The sequence below is a fragment of the Vanacampus margaritifer genome, chromosome 19 (genome assembly GCF_051991255.1).
Source record: "Vanacampus margaritifer isolate UIUO_Vmar chromosome 19, RoL_Vmar_1.0, whole genome shotgun sequence".
NCBI classification, from domain to species: Eukaryota; Metazoa; Chordata; class Actinopteri; order Syngnathiformes; family Syngnathidae; genus Vanacampus; species Vanacampus margaritifer.
In genome coordinates, this window is record NC_135450.1 from 13,266,250 (window position 1) to 13,283,077 (window position 16,828).

The window sequence follows — 16,828 nt, forward strand, 5'->3', positions numbered from 1 at the left end:
TAAGTCCAACAAAATAGTTGTATCGCTTTTCTAAATGGCACGCTGTGTGTTCTTGGGCATAGAAATGCACTCTCCAAACTTTTGTACAAATTTCAAGTGATTACTTTTTTTGGGGGGGGGGGGGGGCAAAGTGAAAGCGTGCCAAGATTGCCTGGCGGTGCTGAATGTGTGCGATGATCACAATATTTCCCCCCCATCTAAATGGAAGCGATTGAAAATAGCTGACTCCAAATCTCCCCCCGTATGAGAGGCATCTCGGGGATTTGCAGAGGCGAGGGAGCATTGCAGCAGCACAATAAAACGAGAGGCTGTGAAAGGCGCCGCGGATGCACAATGGAAAGAAAGCCGGCAGTCAGAGAATAAACAGTCTTCCTACTGTTTTGTTTTGACACGGCACGCAGGCTCTTCTCGAAAATTGTGTTTTCTCCACTGGTGGTTTTGTTTCCCTGCGCCAGCAGGATGAAATCAACAGTGATTATCCTTCTGCTAACCTCTCGCACCTCCTCACTCCTCTTGCCTTGCACTTCCACTTTGAAGTCAAGGTCAAAGAACCGCCACGTTCACCGCTGACTGCTTTCATGAAATAGCCGTCGGCGATTGGGCCTTTGCGACCAGTCAAAAGCAAACAAGACGACGCGACAAAAAGATGGTCGCAATCTTTCCATGCGCCGCCTTTCCTTTTGTTCCCTTTTTAATTAGGACTTTCAGGATGAAAACGCCGCGCCATAATTCACTTCAATAACGTCGTCGTAAGTGCAGAGCACGAAAGACGAGAGAAATATCGGCACTCGTTTATCTTCATTTTGTCCCCTGATGCGATTCGGTTTACTCCTCTACGACCGCAACGCGTCTTCCGGCAGGCTTTTTCGCAGCCACCGACTAAGTCAACTCGAACCCGAACCCACGCGCGCTTGATGAATATTTGATCAGATCGCCATTCATTTTTAATAAGGTCACTGGATCCCAACATAGAACTGAGGATGCTGGAAATGGGGGACAGAGTGTTTCATCAGCCGGCACGAGGGGGTCGAATTCCATGCTAGCATGCTAACCTTCATAGTTAGTTTAGCTTCACTGATTGATGAAGAGGGTTGAGGGACTGTTTGGTCCAGGGATTGATTCTGATTCTGATATTCTGGACAGAGAAGATGCGTTGAAAGAGGGATTAAACAAACAAAGTCAAGCCGGCCACATCATGTTTGTTCATTGGCTGCAAATTCAAAATAAAAGCATCATAAGTAATACTTTATGGACATGGATGACTTGGGAGTCTTTTATTCTGGAATTAACCCAAGGAAGCAATCATAGCAGACGCCAGCTTGAATTTGACTTTGAGAGGTCGCCCTGCCCGCAGATTGCCGAATAAACGAGTATTTGAGGTAGGAAAAAGCCCTCAAGGATTTTTTTTGTACTTTATTTGAGGACTCGTTTCACCCCGAATTGAGTCCGACTGCTAAGAAATATGACGAACACTTACAAGCACATTTCACCCAAAATTCAAGCACTTTTCAAGGTTTTTAAGCACCTGTACGAACCCTGAACAAGCCACACATTTGTGAGTCAAATGTTCTCAAGTTCAGCACAGATTGGATGCTATGCAAAATTGTGTGCTGCTTTGAATTTTCTGCTGGCAAAAAAAAAAAAAAGTGGAACCTTTATACTGTATTGGGTACGCTCGCGCTTACCTGAAAACGATAGAAGGTGCCATCGTCCTTAAGGGAGAGGACGTGGTCCGAGATGGGGAAGAAGTAACCCTGTGCTGCGATGAGGCTTCCGACGTGCATGGCCTCAGCTGAGGAACAAGTGCAAGAACAGACATACGGATCGCAGCGGGTTCCACAACATGAGCCTTGAAGGTGTTTGTGAAATCAAATCGGGATGATTAGCGTGCGTTGGTGAACAGTCAGTACAAACAAAGTTTATCCTTGGGCAAACTGTTGTAGCCTGCAGACTTAAACTTCTAGTGAGACTTTAGCTTTTATTCCTGACGTTTACATGCTGTGACTCACTGTCCAGTCTGTGGGCTTCTGCAAAGAAAACAGCTCTCCCACCACCATGCCTGAGGGTTTCGTAGTGTCTATATTCAACCGCATACTATTACTGGCAAACCATATTTCCATTTAGATACGGAGAGGAAGCAAAATGTGCATCTGGACGTGGCTCCTTCTATGGTTGCGCACTTGAAATGGGAATTGTCTTCTATCCTTCCATGCAGGGTCACGTTTTTTTAACAGCTGTTACAAGGTCGAATTGAAAAATTCAGCTGTCAGAATGTGTGACCTCGGATTTTAAAGGTGGCTTTCATGCAGTCAAATTTTTTAACAATTGGCACAAAATTGAGTTGAAAATTTCAGCTGTCAGAATATGTTACCTCTGGATTTAAAGGAGTCAGGATTTCAAAGGAGGGTTCAGCTTGCATGCAGGGTCACGGTTTTTAACAGCTGTTACAAGATCGAATTGAAAAATTCAGCTGTCAGAATGTGTGACCACAGGTTTTAGAGGAGTCAGGGTTTCAAAGGAGGGTTAAGCTTACATGCAGGGTCACGATTTTTAACAGCTGTTACAAGGTCAAATTGAAAAATTCAGCTGTCAGAATGTGTGACCTCTGATTTTAAAAGGTGGCTTTCATGCAGTCAAATTTTTTAACAATTGGCACAAAATTGAGTTGAAAATTTCAGCTGTCAGAATATGTTACCTCTCGTTTTAAAGGAGTCAGGATTTTAAAGAAGGGTTAAGCTTACATGCAGGGTCACGGTTTTTAACAGCTGTTACAAGATCAAATTGAAAAATTCAGCTGTCAGAATGTGTGACCACAGGTTTTAGAGGAGTCAGGGTTTCAAAGGAGGGTTCAGCTTACATGCAGGGTCACGATTTTTAACAGGTGTTACAAAATTGAGTTGAAAAATTCAGCTGTCAGCATGTGTGACCTCAGGTTTTAGAGGGTTTGGCTTTCCCGCAGTCAAGATTTTTAACAATTGGCACAAAATTGAGTTGAGAAATTCAGCTGTCAGAATGTGTGACCTTGGGTTTTAAAGGACTCAGAATTTCAAAGTAAGGTTTCAAAGAAGAGCTGATTTTTGATAGTTACAAAATTGAGTTTAAAAATTCAGCTTCCGTTTGTCTTTGTTTTGGAAAACCTACCTGGGTCTTCGATAGCAAGGTTCTTCATCATCCACTGAACAATGTCTGTACCTGTGTCAGATCAGACAAATATGCATAGTTATTTGGTACAATTCCAAATAACTCTTGCAAATACTGCAATGACTCCAAAGACCATCGACAAAATGTCAAGATAAAGACAACAAGTCCCATTGGACGGCTGTACTACTTAACACTGGCTATTATTTCCCATCTCCTCTTCTAGCGCTCTCCCTGCGTTCCCAGAGGCGCTGCTGTTATATTTTCCATCATTCATGACTTTCATTGCCCGAGGCAGCCATCGGGAAACAATTGTGCGCCTCCATCCGAGAATGCAGTAAATGCGAGTTTATTGATATGATCTGCTTATAAGGGTAATGCATTTTCCATATGCGCCAGGAGTCAGACAAAAAGAAAGATGCTAATGCCTTTTTGTCATCGCCATTTGTTTGCGGGGCGGGGGGAGTCGCAGACGCCACACATTGCTGCGCATTTACTGCTCGGCACCACTACAGCTGGCAGGCAAGGTGTTCCCCATGGCTCCTTACCGGTCACATCTCGCATTCTTGTACAACATGCAACAATTTGTCTGCTTTAAATTTTGGATGTGTTGGAAATGACACTAACAAACACTACCGAGGACATACGACGCACAGACAATACAAGGAAGTACATTTGTAAAAATAAATACACTAATCTAAATATATAAAATTCATTACAAATTAGGTCAAATCTCCTCAATACAAAATCTTAACAGTGTTTTTGTTTTTTGCAATTTTAACAGTTTAAAAGATAAAAAAATTAATAAAAATTTCTTGTAATGAATTCAGATTTTTTTTCTTTCTCTTATTGTCCATGATTCATAAATAACAAAATAACTGCTGAATTTCAGTATATAGTAGTAATAGTGAGTGGGGCATCTATTAGTGGGAAGCGTTCACTTTTCCACTAGCATTAAACAATTTTACTGATAATACTGAATCGTAAAAAAATAAATAAGCAGGATCCTTGTATCATGGAGAAATGCAGCAAAACGCTTTCAGACAAAAGCAGACGTGCGGCAGAAATAAGTCGCATAGCTCACCGGGAAATAAACACAACGTTGCGGAGTGACAACACACATACGGACACACACATCCACAGTGGCAGCTCCACTGAAGCAGTCGGGGGTTGATTGTCTTGCTTAAGGGCACCTTGACAGCAGGAGGACGGCGTCACTCATTTGATTTCCACGCTCGCATTTTCTATTGCCAACAATAATCATGTGTTTTCCTCAAAATTCACCTTCAGTGCTTCTGTTTTAATTATATATGACCTAAAAAAAATAATAATAATAAAAAAAATATATATATATATATATTTTCCGCAAAGATTGTATTGTAAAATCCTCAAAGCAGAAAAAAAAAAAATAATAATAATAATAATAAAAAAATAAAAATAAAATCCTCAAAGCAACTCACCTGTGACAACACTGGGGATTTTGGTCATGAAGCTTTTGACTGTCCTGATGGGAACGCCTTCCGTCTCATGCTGGATTAGCGTGACAATGTCTTCAATCTGCAAATGATAACAAACAAGAAAGAGGTCAATGTTGTTTATCTCCCCATTCACTCCCAAAAGATTCATAGTTGAAATCGAATGAAAACGGTACAACTGGGCTGAAACCAACTTTTGGTTCAGTCGTAACTAGTTTGAAGTCTAAATAAGGACGACGTTGAATCAGCTATGGGAAGTTGACCTACTTCCATGTGAACTTATTGGACAGCACAACTCCTCCTTTACAGGCAAGAATGTCCCCCATCCTATTAAAACGTGAAGATTAAAAAAAAAAAAAAAACTACTGAAAGAAGCGTTAAATATTTAACAAGGCGGAACAGAACAGCCTTGTTATTGACTTTTAGTAAAATTATGCAGAAACAGACAAGAGCTTTTTTTTCCTTTTTTTTTTATACAGTATTTGTGTCAGCGAGTGGGACGTTTGTTGCTTTGGTTACATGAAAAGAAGAAAGAGTTGCATACATATGTTTTTCTTTTCTTTTTTGTCACAGAACAGAAAGGAAAGATCCCATTTAACACAACTACAGTAGAAAAACACGAAACACACGTCCCGGACCTTTTCAGCATTTTGAAATGTGTGAACAAGGGTCAGGAATACAGAAAACAACTCTGTGCGAAATTTTTGCGTTACATTTTATCGAGTTAAAGAGAGTATAATTTCATTACTACTACGCTAGTAATGGCACTTTGGAAGTAGCAAGTGTATTAAATGTACATTTTGTCGAGTGTTCTAAGCAGAAATGCAAAAACTGCACTGTGGTCGGCCACACATTTACATTGAGTTAGCGTGACAAAAACTAGCAACGAGCAAGAAACTAGCCAATATGTAATTCGTTTTTTTGGGCTATTTAAATGTATTATGGTATGTAAACAGCGATTTATTTTTTACAAACACCATCTCAGAATTGCCCTTTTTTTACGCTAGCATCCAATGCTTTATAATGTGTTAGCCTCATCATAAGCCGCTAACAGTTCCAGGAGTGATACTAATGTTGTGTACTGAAAGCAAGCAACAAGCCAATTTGTAACCTTTTTTTGGGGCTATTTAAATGTGTTATGGTAAGTAAACAGCTATTTAGATAGACAACCTATGTCAGATTTGTAATGTTTTTTTTTTAATGCTAGCATCCAGTGCTTTAGCGCTAGCCTCATCGTTAGCCACTAGCTGTTCCAAGAGTGCTACTAATGCTGCGTTAAACATACAAAAACTGAAGTCTTTTTTTTTCTTTTTTTCTGGAGAGCTCAGTATTGTTCATTCGGTAATTTTACCGATTTGACATGTCATCATCATTGCTCTCTCTTTTTTTTTTTTAAAAATTATTATTATTTTATTTTATTTTAATTTTAAAAAAAGGGGGGGGGGGAAACTGAACAGTCTGACACTTTTTTCGAAAGTAAAGAGAGGCCAAACTTCTATAAATCTCCAAAAGTGGCGACAGAAGGAGAATTCACAGCCATTTGCATCCAGCACAGATGTTTACAGCCCGTGTGGAAAATCCAAGTGACAAGCCTTCTGTTCGGGGGGCGCGGCAATCAGACTGCTGTCATCCTTGTTAAAAGGACACGCCCTGGCCACCTGCCATTGGCTACTGAGCATTCCAATCACCATCAGCACGCCATTCTAACAAGCCACTCTCGTTCTGAGGCAGCTGGATGAATAACTGAGAACTGCAGCTGCCATATTGCTATCCCCCCAAAAATAGTTATTTTCCTTGGATTTAAAAATGGCCAAAATTGTCTTCAAAAATAATTAGGTTAGAAGCATTTTTTTTAATCCAAGGGAGAAAAAAAAAATCCACATAGCTTCACAGTCAACTAAACAGACAAACTATAATCGGCAACGTGATTTAGTGCTTGATTGACATCGTCAATAGTGAAGAACAAAAACATTCAATCGCTGTCTCTTCCCAACCACCGTGATATGAAAATTCACTCATTCGGTACACGTTATTAATAATTCACGACACATATTGCTCTTTCCGCAAGATGGCGTGTAAAACATTTGATCTCAAGTTAGACATAAAAGCAACAGGAAGCTCCGCCGACCCGGAAACAACGGCAATTACCCTTTTGCTGTTTTTGGCGACTGACAAGACCACTGTGGCTTTATTGAAGAAAGGTAGACGACGTCCTGCTGGGAGAAAATGTCAGTGCGGGCCTTCGGGGGCGGCCATGTCTGCTCAGACATGCAAAGCTAACGGATCTTGACAGAAAAGAATCGCAGGAGAGTCAAACGAATATTGCGAAGCAACCCGATTGTCAAAGTACATTTTTTACAAGTTTGTCATCATACGATTGTATTCGTCCTCCATCTTAGATCCTTCTCAAGCATTTTGAACTAACGGGTCAAAAGTGGGAGACTGAAAAAGGCTGAGAAGGCTTTCAAACAAGGACACTTGAGTGTAGCTTTAAACCCTTGCGAGGCTGAGTTCAGTTTCTGACCATAGAAAGTCTGCTAGCTGAAGAAGACGTTTACTGATTGGAAGCTCCTTCGATAGCGCTTTATTTGCATCACCTACAGTACTTTGGCTCCGACTCAGTCGAGTGCTGAGACACTGATTGCGATGCTCCTCGCTCTCGAAAGTGGCAATCGCATCTTGATTAGAAAGTCAAGATGACGGCGAGTATCCAAGAACTTGACAGTTTTGGAACGTTTGACCTGTGCAACACCCTGAACACAGGAGGACGTTAGCGGTTAGCATGTCCCGCCCTGTACTTCTCCAGCTTCCTTCCACCGTCCGATTAACACCCACGTTAGGCCCACGGAAGACTCGAAACGAAAGAAATTGTCCGTGAGTGTGAATGTGGTATCGTACACATTTTTGCTGTCGGTACTCCACAAATTCTTAAATGATTGGCATTGTACAAAAATTAATTTATAAGACAATCTTCTTGGGTACATTGGAAATAGTGCTGTCACTATTGAATATTTTTTAGAATCGATTAATCTATCGATTAATGGGATTCATTTTGATTTTGCATTCAAGTTTATTTAAAAAAAAAAAATCCCCCTGATTAATGTTTATTAACAAGTCATTGGTGGTTATTTCATACTTTGCACTCGTATATAGTGATAAAAAAAAGGGGGGGGGGGGGTTGACACTGTGCTATGTTACCGGTTCAGTCATTGTTTTCCAAAGTAATAACAGATGTTTGCAAATGTCTCATTTTTGATTAAATACTTTCATGAAGAACTACAAAAATCAGTGAACAATTACCGATATGCTAAAATCAGAAGATTTAGACAATTTTAAATAAAAAAACGATTATTAAAACAGCTGTCGATTAATTTGCTAATCGATTAATCAATTAATTTTGACAGCTCTAATTGGAAACTTATCAACCTTAAAATGTCATAGTGGATGGAAACACAAACGCTAATGGCAACATTAGCCGAATACGGTGACCATTCATCCATGGGTTATTTATTGGAGCCAAAATGATTCATTCATTCAACATCTGGAGCACCTGTCGACGCACAGTTAAGCAACTCTGCAGGATTGGGAGGAACAAGAGACGGAGATTGACGCCTGAAGTGTAAGCGTTCAGTGCGAGTGTATGTGCGTGCGTGGGAACACAATGACACGCGTCAAAATGAATTGCCATTCATCCAGAGTGGGTGTAAGGACTGAGAGACGCGGAGATGGTGACTGGCCTTCCTGCAGCAAACACAGGTTTTACGTGTGAAGGTCAGACGGCGGGCCCGGCTGACAGTCACCACCAACGCCGCCGCCACGAGTCGTACTGGTTCTCGGGGGGGGGGGACTGTTAATGGAAGTGTAATGACAACAAGATGGCTTCCGCACACTTGACCGCCAGTGCGGCTCTGCCTGACAAGCGAGGCGAGATGGTCCCGGAAAAAATTGATGAGACCGGTCGCTACTTCCTGACCGCCAAATAAGTTGATGTCTCTGGAAAACAAATTGGTTCGGGGGGGGTTTTCTACACATGACGATGAAAAGATGAACTACCGTCATAAAGTTGGTGAGGAAACTGACACTTAGACTAGAACTCGGACATACAGTATAAAAATGTATATCCTTCAGGCATAATAATAAAAAGAAACAAAATGCCATATAGACGTCCACCAGTCATGCCGCAATCATGTTTCTATGGCAACGGATAAGAAAAGTTGACAGGATCACAAAGTCCAATGTACAAACTCTCACAAAACAAAAAGCAAGATGGAAACGATGACTAGATCAGTTTACAATATCAACTTTGCAAATCAGAATAACAACATACGAGATTCAATCAGCACGGCGTCCAATAGTGGGGCAAAATCGCAACAAGGCAGAGTTGGCTGATTACCGCCCTGATATTCAGCATTTTGATGAATATCGTATCAGCCTGTTTGAACAATCTGATACCCGATAACGGATCCATTTAATGTTAACTTCAGGGAGCTATTTATATTTACTTGGGGTTATCAAAATAAGTACGTTATTTTTGAGTTAATTTAAAGTTAACGTTAATTTTTAAAGCCACAATTTTTTGGAAAGCCGTACTGGAGGAATTCCAATCGCAACGCAGCAGACTCGTCCACATCAAAATTTTGTAGTAATAAATGTAATAATAATGCATATATTTGTGGAGACTGGGGTCAAGTTGTATTTTATAATTTTAAAAATGTGCAGAATTTCAAAGGGGCTTCATGTTAAAGATTAGATAGCTCTTAATATGAAAAGAAAAATGCGCTGATCTTAAAAATGCAATTATGCCATCTAGGGGCAGAAAAATGACCCCAAGACAAATCAATATCACAACCGTTTTTTACAATACAGTACGTCTTTTTAATTTTAACTAAATTTTATGAATTATTATGAAATGAAGGTATAATGACTAAAAGATGTAGATGTTGAACTGTTTCTATTAGTTTAACATTTTTTCCACTTTTGTTAACAAGAGTATGAAAACCTAGACAACATTTTTTATTGTACATTTAGAACAGAAAAAAATGATGATTAATCGTGAGTTAAAACTATTGAAGTCAGGCAGTAATTAATTAATTAATTAATTACAGTAAAAAAATGTAATGGCCTGACGCAATTTTAAAAAAAAGAAAGAAAAGATTATTAGAAAATTAGGAGTGGCAATTTTAAACTAATAGAAATAGTTCAAACAAATATTTGACGTCTATAATCGTCAATGGCAGTGAATGAGTTGAAAATTAAAATGAATCCAATCGATTAAGCGGTTGAATAATAGACAGATGAATCAATTCTAAAAATATTCGATAGTGACAGCGCTGGAATGAATTGTGTTCCACTTGCGAGTACACATTATGCCGCTTGTGTATATTTAATGCAGCATATTCTCCTCCATGGTCGTCCCCATCCATCATTCCATGGTTGCCGTCACACCGCCAAACAATGCCGTTACTTTCTGACATGGAATGAATTTTAACTGCATGGCAGGCTGCTGTTGGCAGTGAGGCAGCTTATTACTGGCTTGTCAAGTCAAGGCTGCGGTCCAACCGTGGGCCCGGCGGCACAACAGGTGCCATACCTGCACCATGATTGAGTTCTATCAAAAAAAAGCTGTGCACTGGCAATTAGATACGTTATTTTAAAGTTGATTTGCGAACGGGGAAGCGCAAAAAAAAAAAAAAAATGTCATAAAGCTCAGATAAAGTTTTGGACTCAGAGCAGAGCAGCCAAAAAGAACAAGAATATGAATTGAGGGCTGCTGACCTGCCGTCTCAAAAGACATCCACACCTGGCACAAAGCTGATGATTTGCGGAGTGGAGACATCCGTTCTGCCTACAGCAAAGTGTGTCATTACCGTGAAATCGGGATAACATTTGGAACGCGTGTTCCTTTAATGAAAGCAACAGCCTCAGATGAATCTTCCCGTCTGCATTTATAATAATGATCCCAGCTAATTGGACATCAGCGCTTTCTCACGTCTCACTTTCAAGCCGGCAAATAGAGAAGAACCTCCAAGGTCGAATGTGTTCCAAGACAACAATAATAATAATGTAAATATTTGACTGGGGTCAAGTTGTATTTGACCATTTTAAAATTGTGCAGAATTTCACCCAAAAAAAAATATGAAAAGAAAAATGCACTGAGCGGTCACCAATGTCTTACAAATGCAATTATGCCATCTAGTGGCAGAAAAATGGCCAACACAAATCAATATCGCACTTTTTTAAATTTATTTTATGAATTATGAAATTACTATATCAATGACTAAAAAATATTTCTATTCGTTTAACATTTTTTCCACTTTTATGTTAACAAGAGTATGAAAACATTGAAAAAAATATTTTATTGTAGATTTTATTTTTATTTGAAGTCATGCGATTACAATTGTTGATCGCCTGACACCCCTTAAGATATATTGAGATATCCACACAGCCAAAAACTTTTATTGTACATTTAGAAAATATAAAATTTGCGATAATCGTAAATTAATCATTGAAGTCATGCGATTAATTATGATTACAAATTTTAATCGCCCAAAGCCCCTAGTATTCAGTCACTTTTTGTTTATAGTCAGCATAGTTCCATTTTTAGCAATTCTGTGTTTTTTTTTTTTGGGGGGGGGGGGGGTGAACGAAGACTCAAAGGTCAGCATGTCCAATAGCGCGCTCTCTCTAGAAGATTACGCAAGAAAGCAAAGTGTTCCATCCTCTAAGGTCCAATTAGAGCGGAGTTGCGTGAGCTACCTCGCTGAAATACAACTGCAACACTTGACACGGAGGATTGATTCCACTTCATGCCAAACCGCTTTAAGTGGAGCAAGGCGTGCTAAATAGAATTGATGGGTTTGTTTATTTACCGTTTGACCTTTGAGATGGTGACTAGAGACTACAGGTAAAGGCCACGCTCTAAAAAAAAAGTTTGTTATGCATTACTGTTACAGTACTGCATTGTATTGTTTATTTGCTGTATTTGTGTTGATAATAGCATTAGAGAAATAGTAAATAATAAATGCAATATCGACCCTTTATTAAAATTATTCGCTTAAGTAATTTTTGTAGATTTTTCAGGAAACAGAAAAAATTTAAAACTTTGCACCATGAAGAGATGATTTGATCAAAAAAAAATATATATATATATATTAAAAAAATAATTTAAGAGGATAGGTCTGCTCGATTATGGGAAAAATAATAAACATGATTATTTTGTCAATAATTGATATCACAATTATTCAAACGATTATTTTTGTGGTACAAAACAAGAAAATGTTTAAACATTTCAAAAAATTTTTAAAAAAAATTGGGGGGGGGGGGGTGAAACTATAATTATGTGAGTTTGTTTTAGACCAAACAAGATTTACTAAATTTGTCATTTTTATATGAAAAAAGGTGCAAATATTTACATTTTAAAAACTCAAAATTAGTATTAATATTCTTTTTTTTTTGTTTACTATTATTACCATAAAGTCAACACAGGTGAGAATTACATTCAGAAAAAATATGTCAATATTATTGTGAAGTGAACGCAGAAATGGCTGACTAGCTTCATTCATATGACCGCGCATTAGCATGGATAAACAAGTACGGAATACTAGAAGGCTTCAAAAATGCTCTCGCCGGCCGAGGAATCTGCATTTGCGTCGCGTGCGCGAGCTCCGGCTCCAAAAGATGGACGAAGCAAGGCAAAGTAATAGACAGCTCCATCTTTCTGCCGGTGAAACAAATGAACTCTGAGGCAATCCAATTATTGCCGTTAGTATTCAAGGTAGAACAACAGCAACGTGGACTGGAGAGACCTCATATATCTGCCTCATATATCGATTGCACTGATGCCCCCCCCCCCCCCCGGGTCCTTCTGCCTGATAGATGGGGGGGCCGCACATTAGTCCTCCAGCACTCTTTATCTACCGGGCTCTAGGACCGTATATTGGACGTATACGTTGGTATTGCTATTGTGGCGCTGCCAGGACTTTGAGGCCGTTGGCGTCCGGCTCATACAAGTGCGCACTTTGGCAAAAAGAACGAGGGCGAACGCGCCGCAGTGGACCTCGTGAGGGCCACTTCGCAAACGGGCGCAAAGTGAGGAGGGCTCTTGTCCAAAAGTGGATGTTTAAAACCTGAAAAGTGTCAAACAGCTGACACTTCAGACGAGCCACCCGCCGCTCATTAACAAGTTAGGCTGTGATTTAATAACTGTTGATGCAGCAACAACGTGACCGGCGGGTTTCAAAAGTTCATTAGAATTAAAAAAATATATATATATTTGTGAAGTGAGAGCGGCAGATAAAACAGGGGGGGGCTAAAATGAGCGTTATATTGATCCTAAGGGCACACTTAAAAAAAATATTTGGAAATGCTTGACATTTTTTTCTTCTTCTTCTTTCTTTTTTATTTTTTTAATTTTTTTAATTTTTTTTTTTTATTATTATTTTTTTATTTCCAGGAGAGCTCAGTATTGTTCATTCGATTTGACATCATCATTGCTCTCCTTTTTAAAAAAAATAAATGAATAAATAAAAAAATGCTTGACATCTAATGTCGAGTCAAGTTTGAGAACGCTAACCTGGACTAGTACAATCGATGTTATTTGGAAAAGTACATAGATTTTCTATACCAACCCCCCCAAAAAAAAAACTAAAAATTCATACAATTAATTCATACAAGTGGCTTAATATGAAATTGTTTAGACATTAACAGTACCGAGAATTTATTTAGAAAAAAACAATTTTTTTTAAAATGGAATCATATATTTACAATAATACTAACAATAATAATCTATCAGCACTTCTCAAGATACTTCATTTATATATTGATATATTTTCTAATTAGTATTTTTTTTTATAATATATATATATATATATAAAAAATTTAAGGGTGATTTTGGGGGGCGTATTATACACAGATGCATGTTATTCACGGGATTTTACAGCAATTCAAGACAACATTTTGTGTGATATTTCTGGTCAAATGATACATTTGATAGACTCTCTTTGCTACAGCCAAGGTAAAACTGAAACTACATTTTATGTTTACAAAACTAAAACTAACCATAATTATAGTCAAAATGTTTTTCGTTTGAGTCTTTAGGAAATTAATTGAATACATTAGCCTTTGGGGATGATTTTAAATATTTTTATATATTTACCGGAATAAGGACGTTTGGAAGCGTGTCCCACAGAAGTGTCGTCATCTAGCAGCAGCCAATAGAAAAGCACCTTCGGATGATGCCGCTCTTAATTCAGCCGAAATGCAATGCTAGGTAAGAAATATGATGTTTGTTTGCCTTGTGATTTCAATTTGTTAAATAAAGCATTTTTTTAAACAAATGCTAGGTAAGAAATCCATTTTATTATTTCATTTTCCATGGTGTTTGTTAAATATTGCGCACAATACATAAAAATAAACTAATACTGAAACTAAAACTAAAATTTTGCTTTTTTTTTTTTTACTCAAACTAATAAAAACTAACAGAACCGTCTTTTAAACTAATTAAATAACATTCAAAATTCCTAAACTATAATAACCCTGGCTCAATTTCACTGAAAGCGCTCACAATTTCATCAGCAGCAAAATGCCTTTACACATCCTGATGACTAAGGCCTGTGTAATGTAAATGATTTGGCCATCGGCATGCTCCCTCCATTATTTGCGCATCAAATAAAGAGGAGGTGTCCCTTCTGATGAGACTAGCGATCGCACGGAATTCCTAATGTCGGAGCCCGAGGTCCGATCCATGAATCGGGCTTGAGCAGTCAAGGGAAACGTTCACGAGGGAAAGTCATTTCTTTTCAGCGGCGGCGCAGGGAGAGAGATAGCAGCACGCCATTAGCGGGCAAAGCTCCGGACTTTTATTCCCACCAGGCTGCTGCATGAGAGATTAACACGCCTTCACTTACTCCAACACGGAATTGTTCATTTGTTGCTGTATAAGGACTTTTCTTTTTTTTGGGACAGCTTGACTGCGTCTCAATAAGTGAAGGGATGATTGATGATGGATTAAAAAAAATAAGTGGAGCGAAAGACAAAGTGCCACTAAAGGCCACTGTGATACCCCTAATGTTGTTGTTGTTGTTGTTGTTAGCATGCAGGCAGCTAATGGACTGATGTTCACTTCCGCCCGCAAATCGCAAACACATTTTCCGTGCGCCGCAGTTGCGACATGATTTCACATTTCAACGCAGCTCACTTGGCAAGTTTGATTCAGCAGAGATGTGTTTTTACACATTTGATTTTTTTTATTTTGAGTATCTCAGATGACAGTAAACAGGACCAGTCATTCGTAAGGGCAATTGTTAATGGGACTTCACATTAGCAAGCCTTATTTAAAGTGTTAAAGCTGAGAGGATTAAAAGGGATTTAAAAGAAATTAATTCAACTGACTGTTGCAGGGCAAAATTGTCAGTACAGTATTTGTTGTTTTTTTTGTTTTTTGTTCATGTCATCTCCCCTGGATTCTTTGCTTTCTAATACCATCAACATGGGAGGTTCTTTATATTAACTCATTCACTGCCATTGACAGCTATAGACGTCAAAAATTGATTTGAACTATTTCTATTAGTGTAACAATTTTTTTCTTCAATTTTTGTTAACAAGAGTATGAAAACCTAGATTTTTTGTACATTTAGAACAAATAGAAAATTTGTGATTAATTAATTGAGTTAACTAGCGAAGTCATGCGATTAATTACAATAAAAAAAATTTAATCACCTGATGCCCCTAAATTTTTATAATCTTTTCTCAATTTTTTTTTAAATAAATATGTATATATATTTTTTTTATTTTTAATAATCTTTTATTTTTAAGAAAATATTATTAAAAATTAGCGGCATCAGGCGATTACAATTTTTAATCGCATGACTTCACCAAGTTAATTCACGATTCATCACAAATTTTATATCTGTTCTAATACAATAAAAAAAAATCTAGGTTTTCATACTCTTGGTAACAAAAGTGGGAAAAATGTTCAACCAATATTAAAATGAATTTTTGACGTCTATAGCAATGGCAGTGAATGAGTTAAAATAACCAACAAGATGAGGCTTAAAAAAAAAACTGCTTTGTTAACGCCATGTGCATTTATCTAAAATTGTACAATGTGACCACAATACGGCAATCACGCATGATGTAAAGATGTAAACATAGTATCAAGCAGGTGCCAAAGTTTAGCTTTTTCTTTGGCTTTTTTGTTACTATTAGCAAGAGCATCAAAGCTGTACTCGAGCCTCAAAAAATTGTGTTAACCCCAAATGTATCATTAAAAAAAATAATAATAATTGAGCTCTCTAGTTCATGAGTATAATCATTCTTTTCCCCATTAACTCATTCACTCCCAGCTATTTTCACTGAAGCAATCCTCTTCGCTCCTGGTTGTTTTACTGAATTTTGACAGATTTCGCAAGGCCCACATAATATTGTGTTCTATTTCTAACCTACCAAAAGAAAGATTAAAGTCTCTTCTTTTATCAGGAAAAAAAAAAGTATATTTCTACCCGTTTCCGTTTTGCAGCAATTACCATTAGAATATAGCAAAATGTTATCATTATTTACAAATATGTTCAAAACATTGGGGAAAAGAGCTTGTTTGCAACATGGCCCCGGTTGATCTCTTATACTCTGCTGCCACCTGCTGGCCCTTTTTGTAATTACTACCATTGCTTCACTCGTTCTCTGCAGTTCAGAGGCTGCATCAAAGCTTTCTTTATGCTCTAGCATAAAAAAATAAAAATAAATCTTTGGGGCACTTAAAATAGAACGTTATATGTTTTTGTGTGTGTGTGTGTGTGTGTGTGTGTGTCAAAAGGATCAATAAATATCTCTATTAACAATTCATGTGAATTTTCTTTCAGAAATTTCATGGTTCGGCTTTATACGGTTAAGAGGAAAAAGTAGTGGACATTACAATTTTTAATTGTAATTAATTGCATGACTTCAATAGTTAACTCACGATTAATCACAAATTTTGTATCTGTTCTAAATGTACAATTAAAAAAATGTCTAGGTTTTTATACTCTTGTTAACAAAAGTGGGGAAAAATGTGAAACTAATAGTTTCTATTCTATTTGTTTAATTATTTAAACAAATAGAATTTTGGACATCTATACCCGCCAATGGCAGTGAATGAGTTAATCAAAAAATACGATCCCATATTATAATTACTTTCATGCTTAACGTGCCATATTGATGATAGTATGTAGATGAAAAACACA

At 37.9% G+C, this 16,828-nt stretch overlaps 1 protein-coding gene across 7 annotated transcripts in view; it reads right to left on the minus strand.

The window, feature by feature from the left end:
- LOC144039570 (regulator of G-protein signaling 6-like) overlaps positions 1 to 16,828 on the minus strand; it is a 53,980-nt gene that overhangs the window by 9,047 nt on the left and 28,105 nt on the right. For all 7 annotated transcript variants that reach the window (XR_013289483.1, XM_077553067.1, XM_077553062.1 and 4 more), the window contains exons 3-5: positions 4,599 to 4,695; positions 3,142 to 3,192; positions 1,686 to 1,792 (exon numbers count right to left, since the gene is read on the minus strand). Coding sequence is in view for 6 of the 7 variants with exons in the window: in XM_077553067.1 (XP_077409193.1) it covers positions 1,686 to 1,792; positions 3,142 to 3,192; positions 4,599 to 4,695 (255 nt within the window). In the remaining variant the exon portion in view is untranslated. The remainder of the gene's footprint in view (positions 1 to 1,685; positions 1,793 to 3,141; positions 3,193 to 4,598; positions 4,696 to 16,828) is intronic.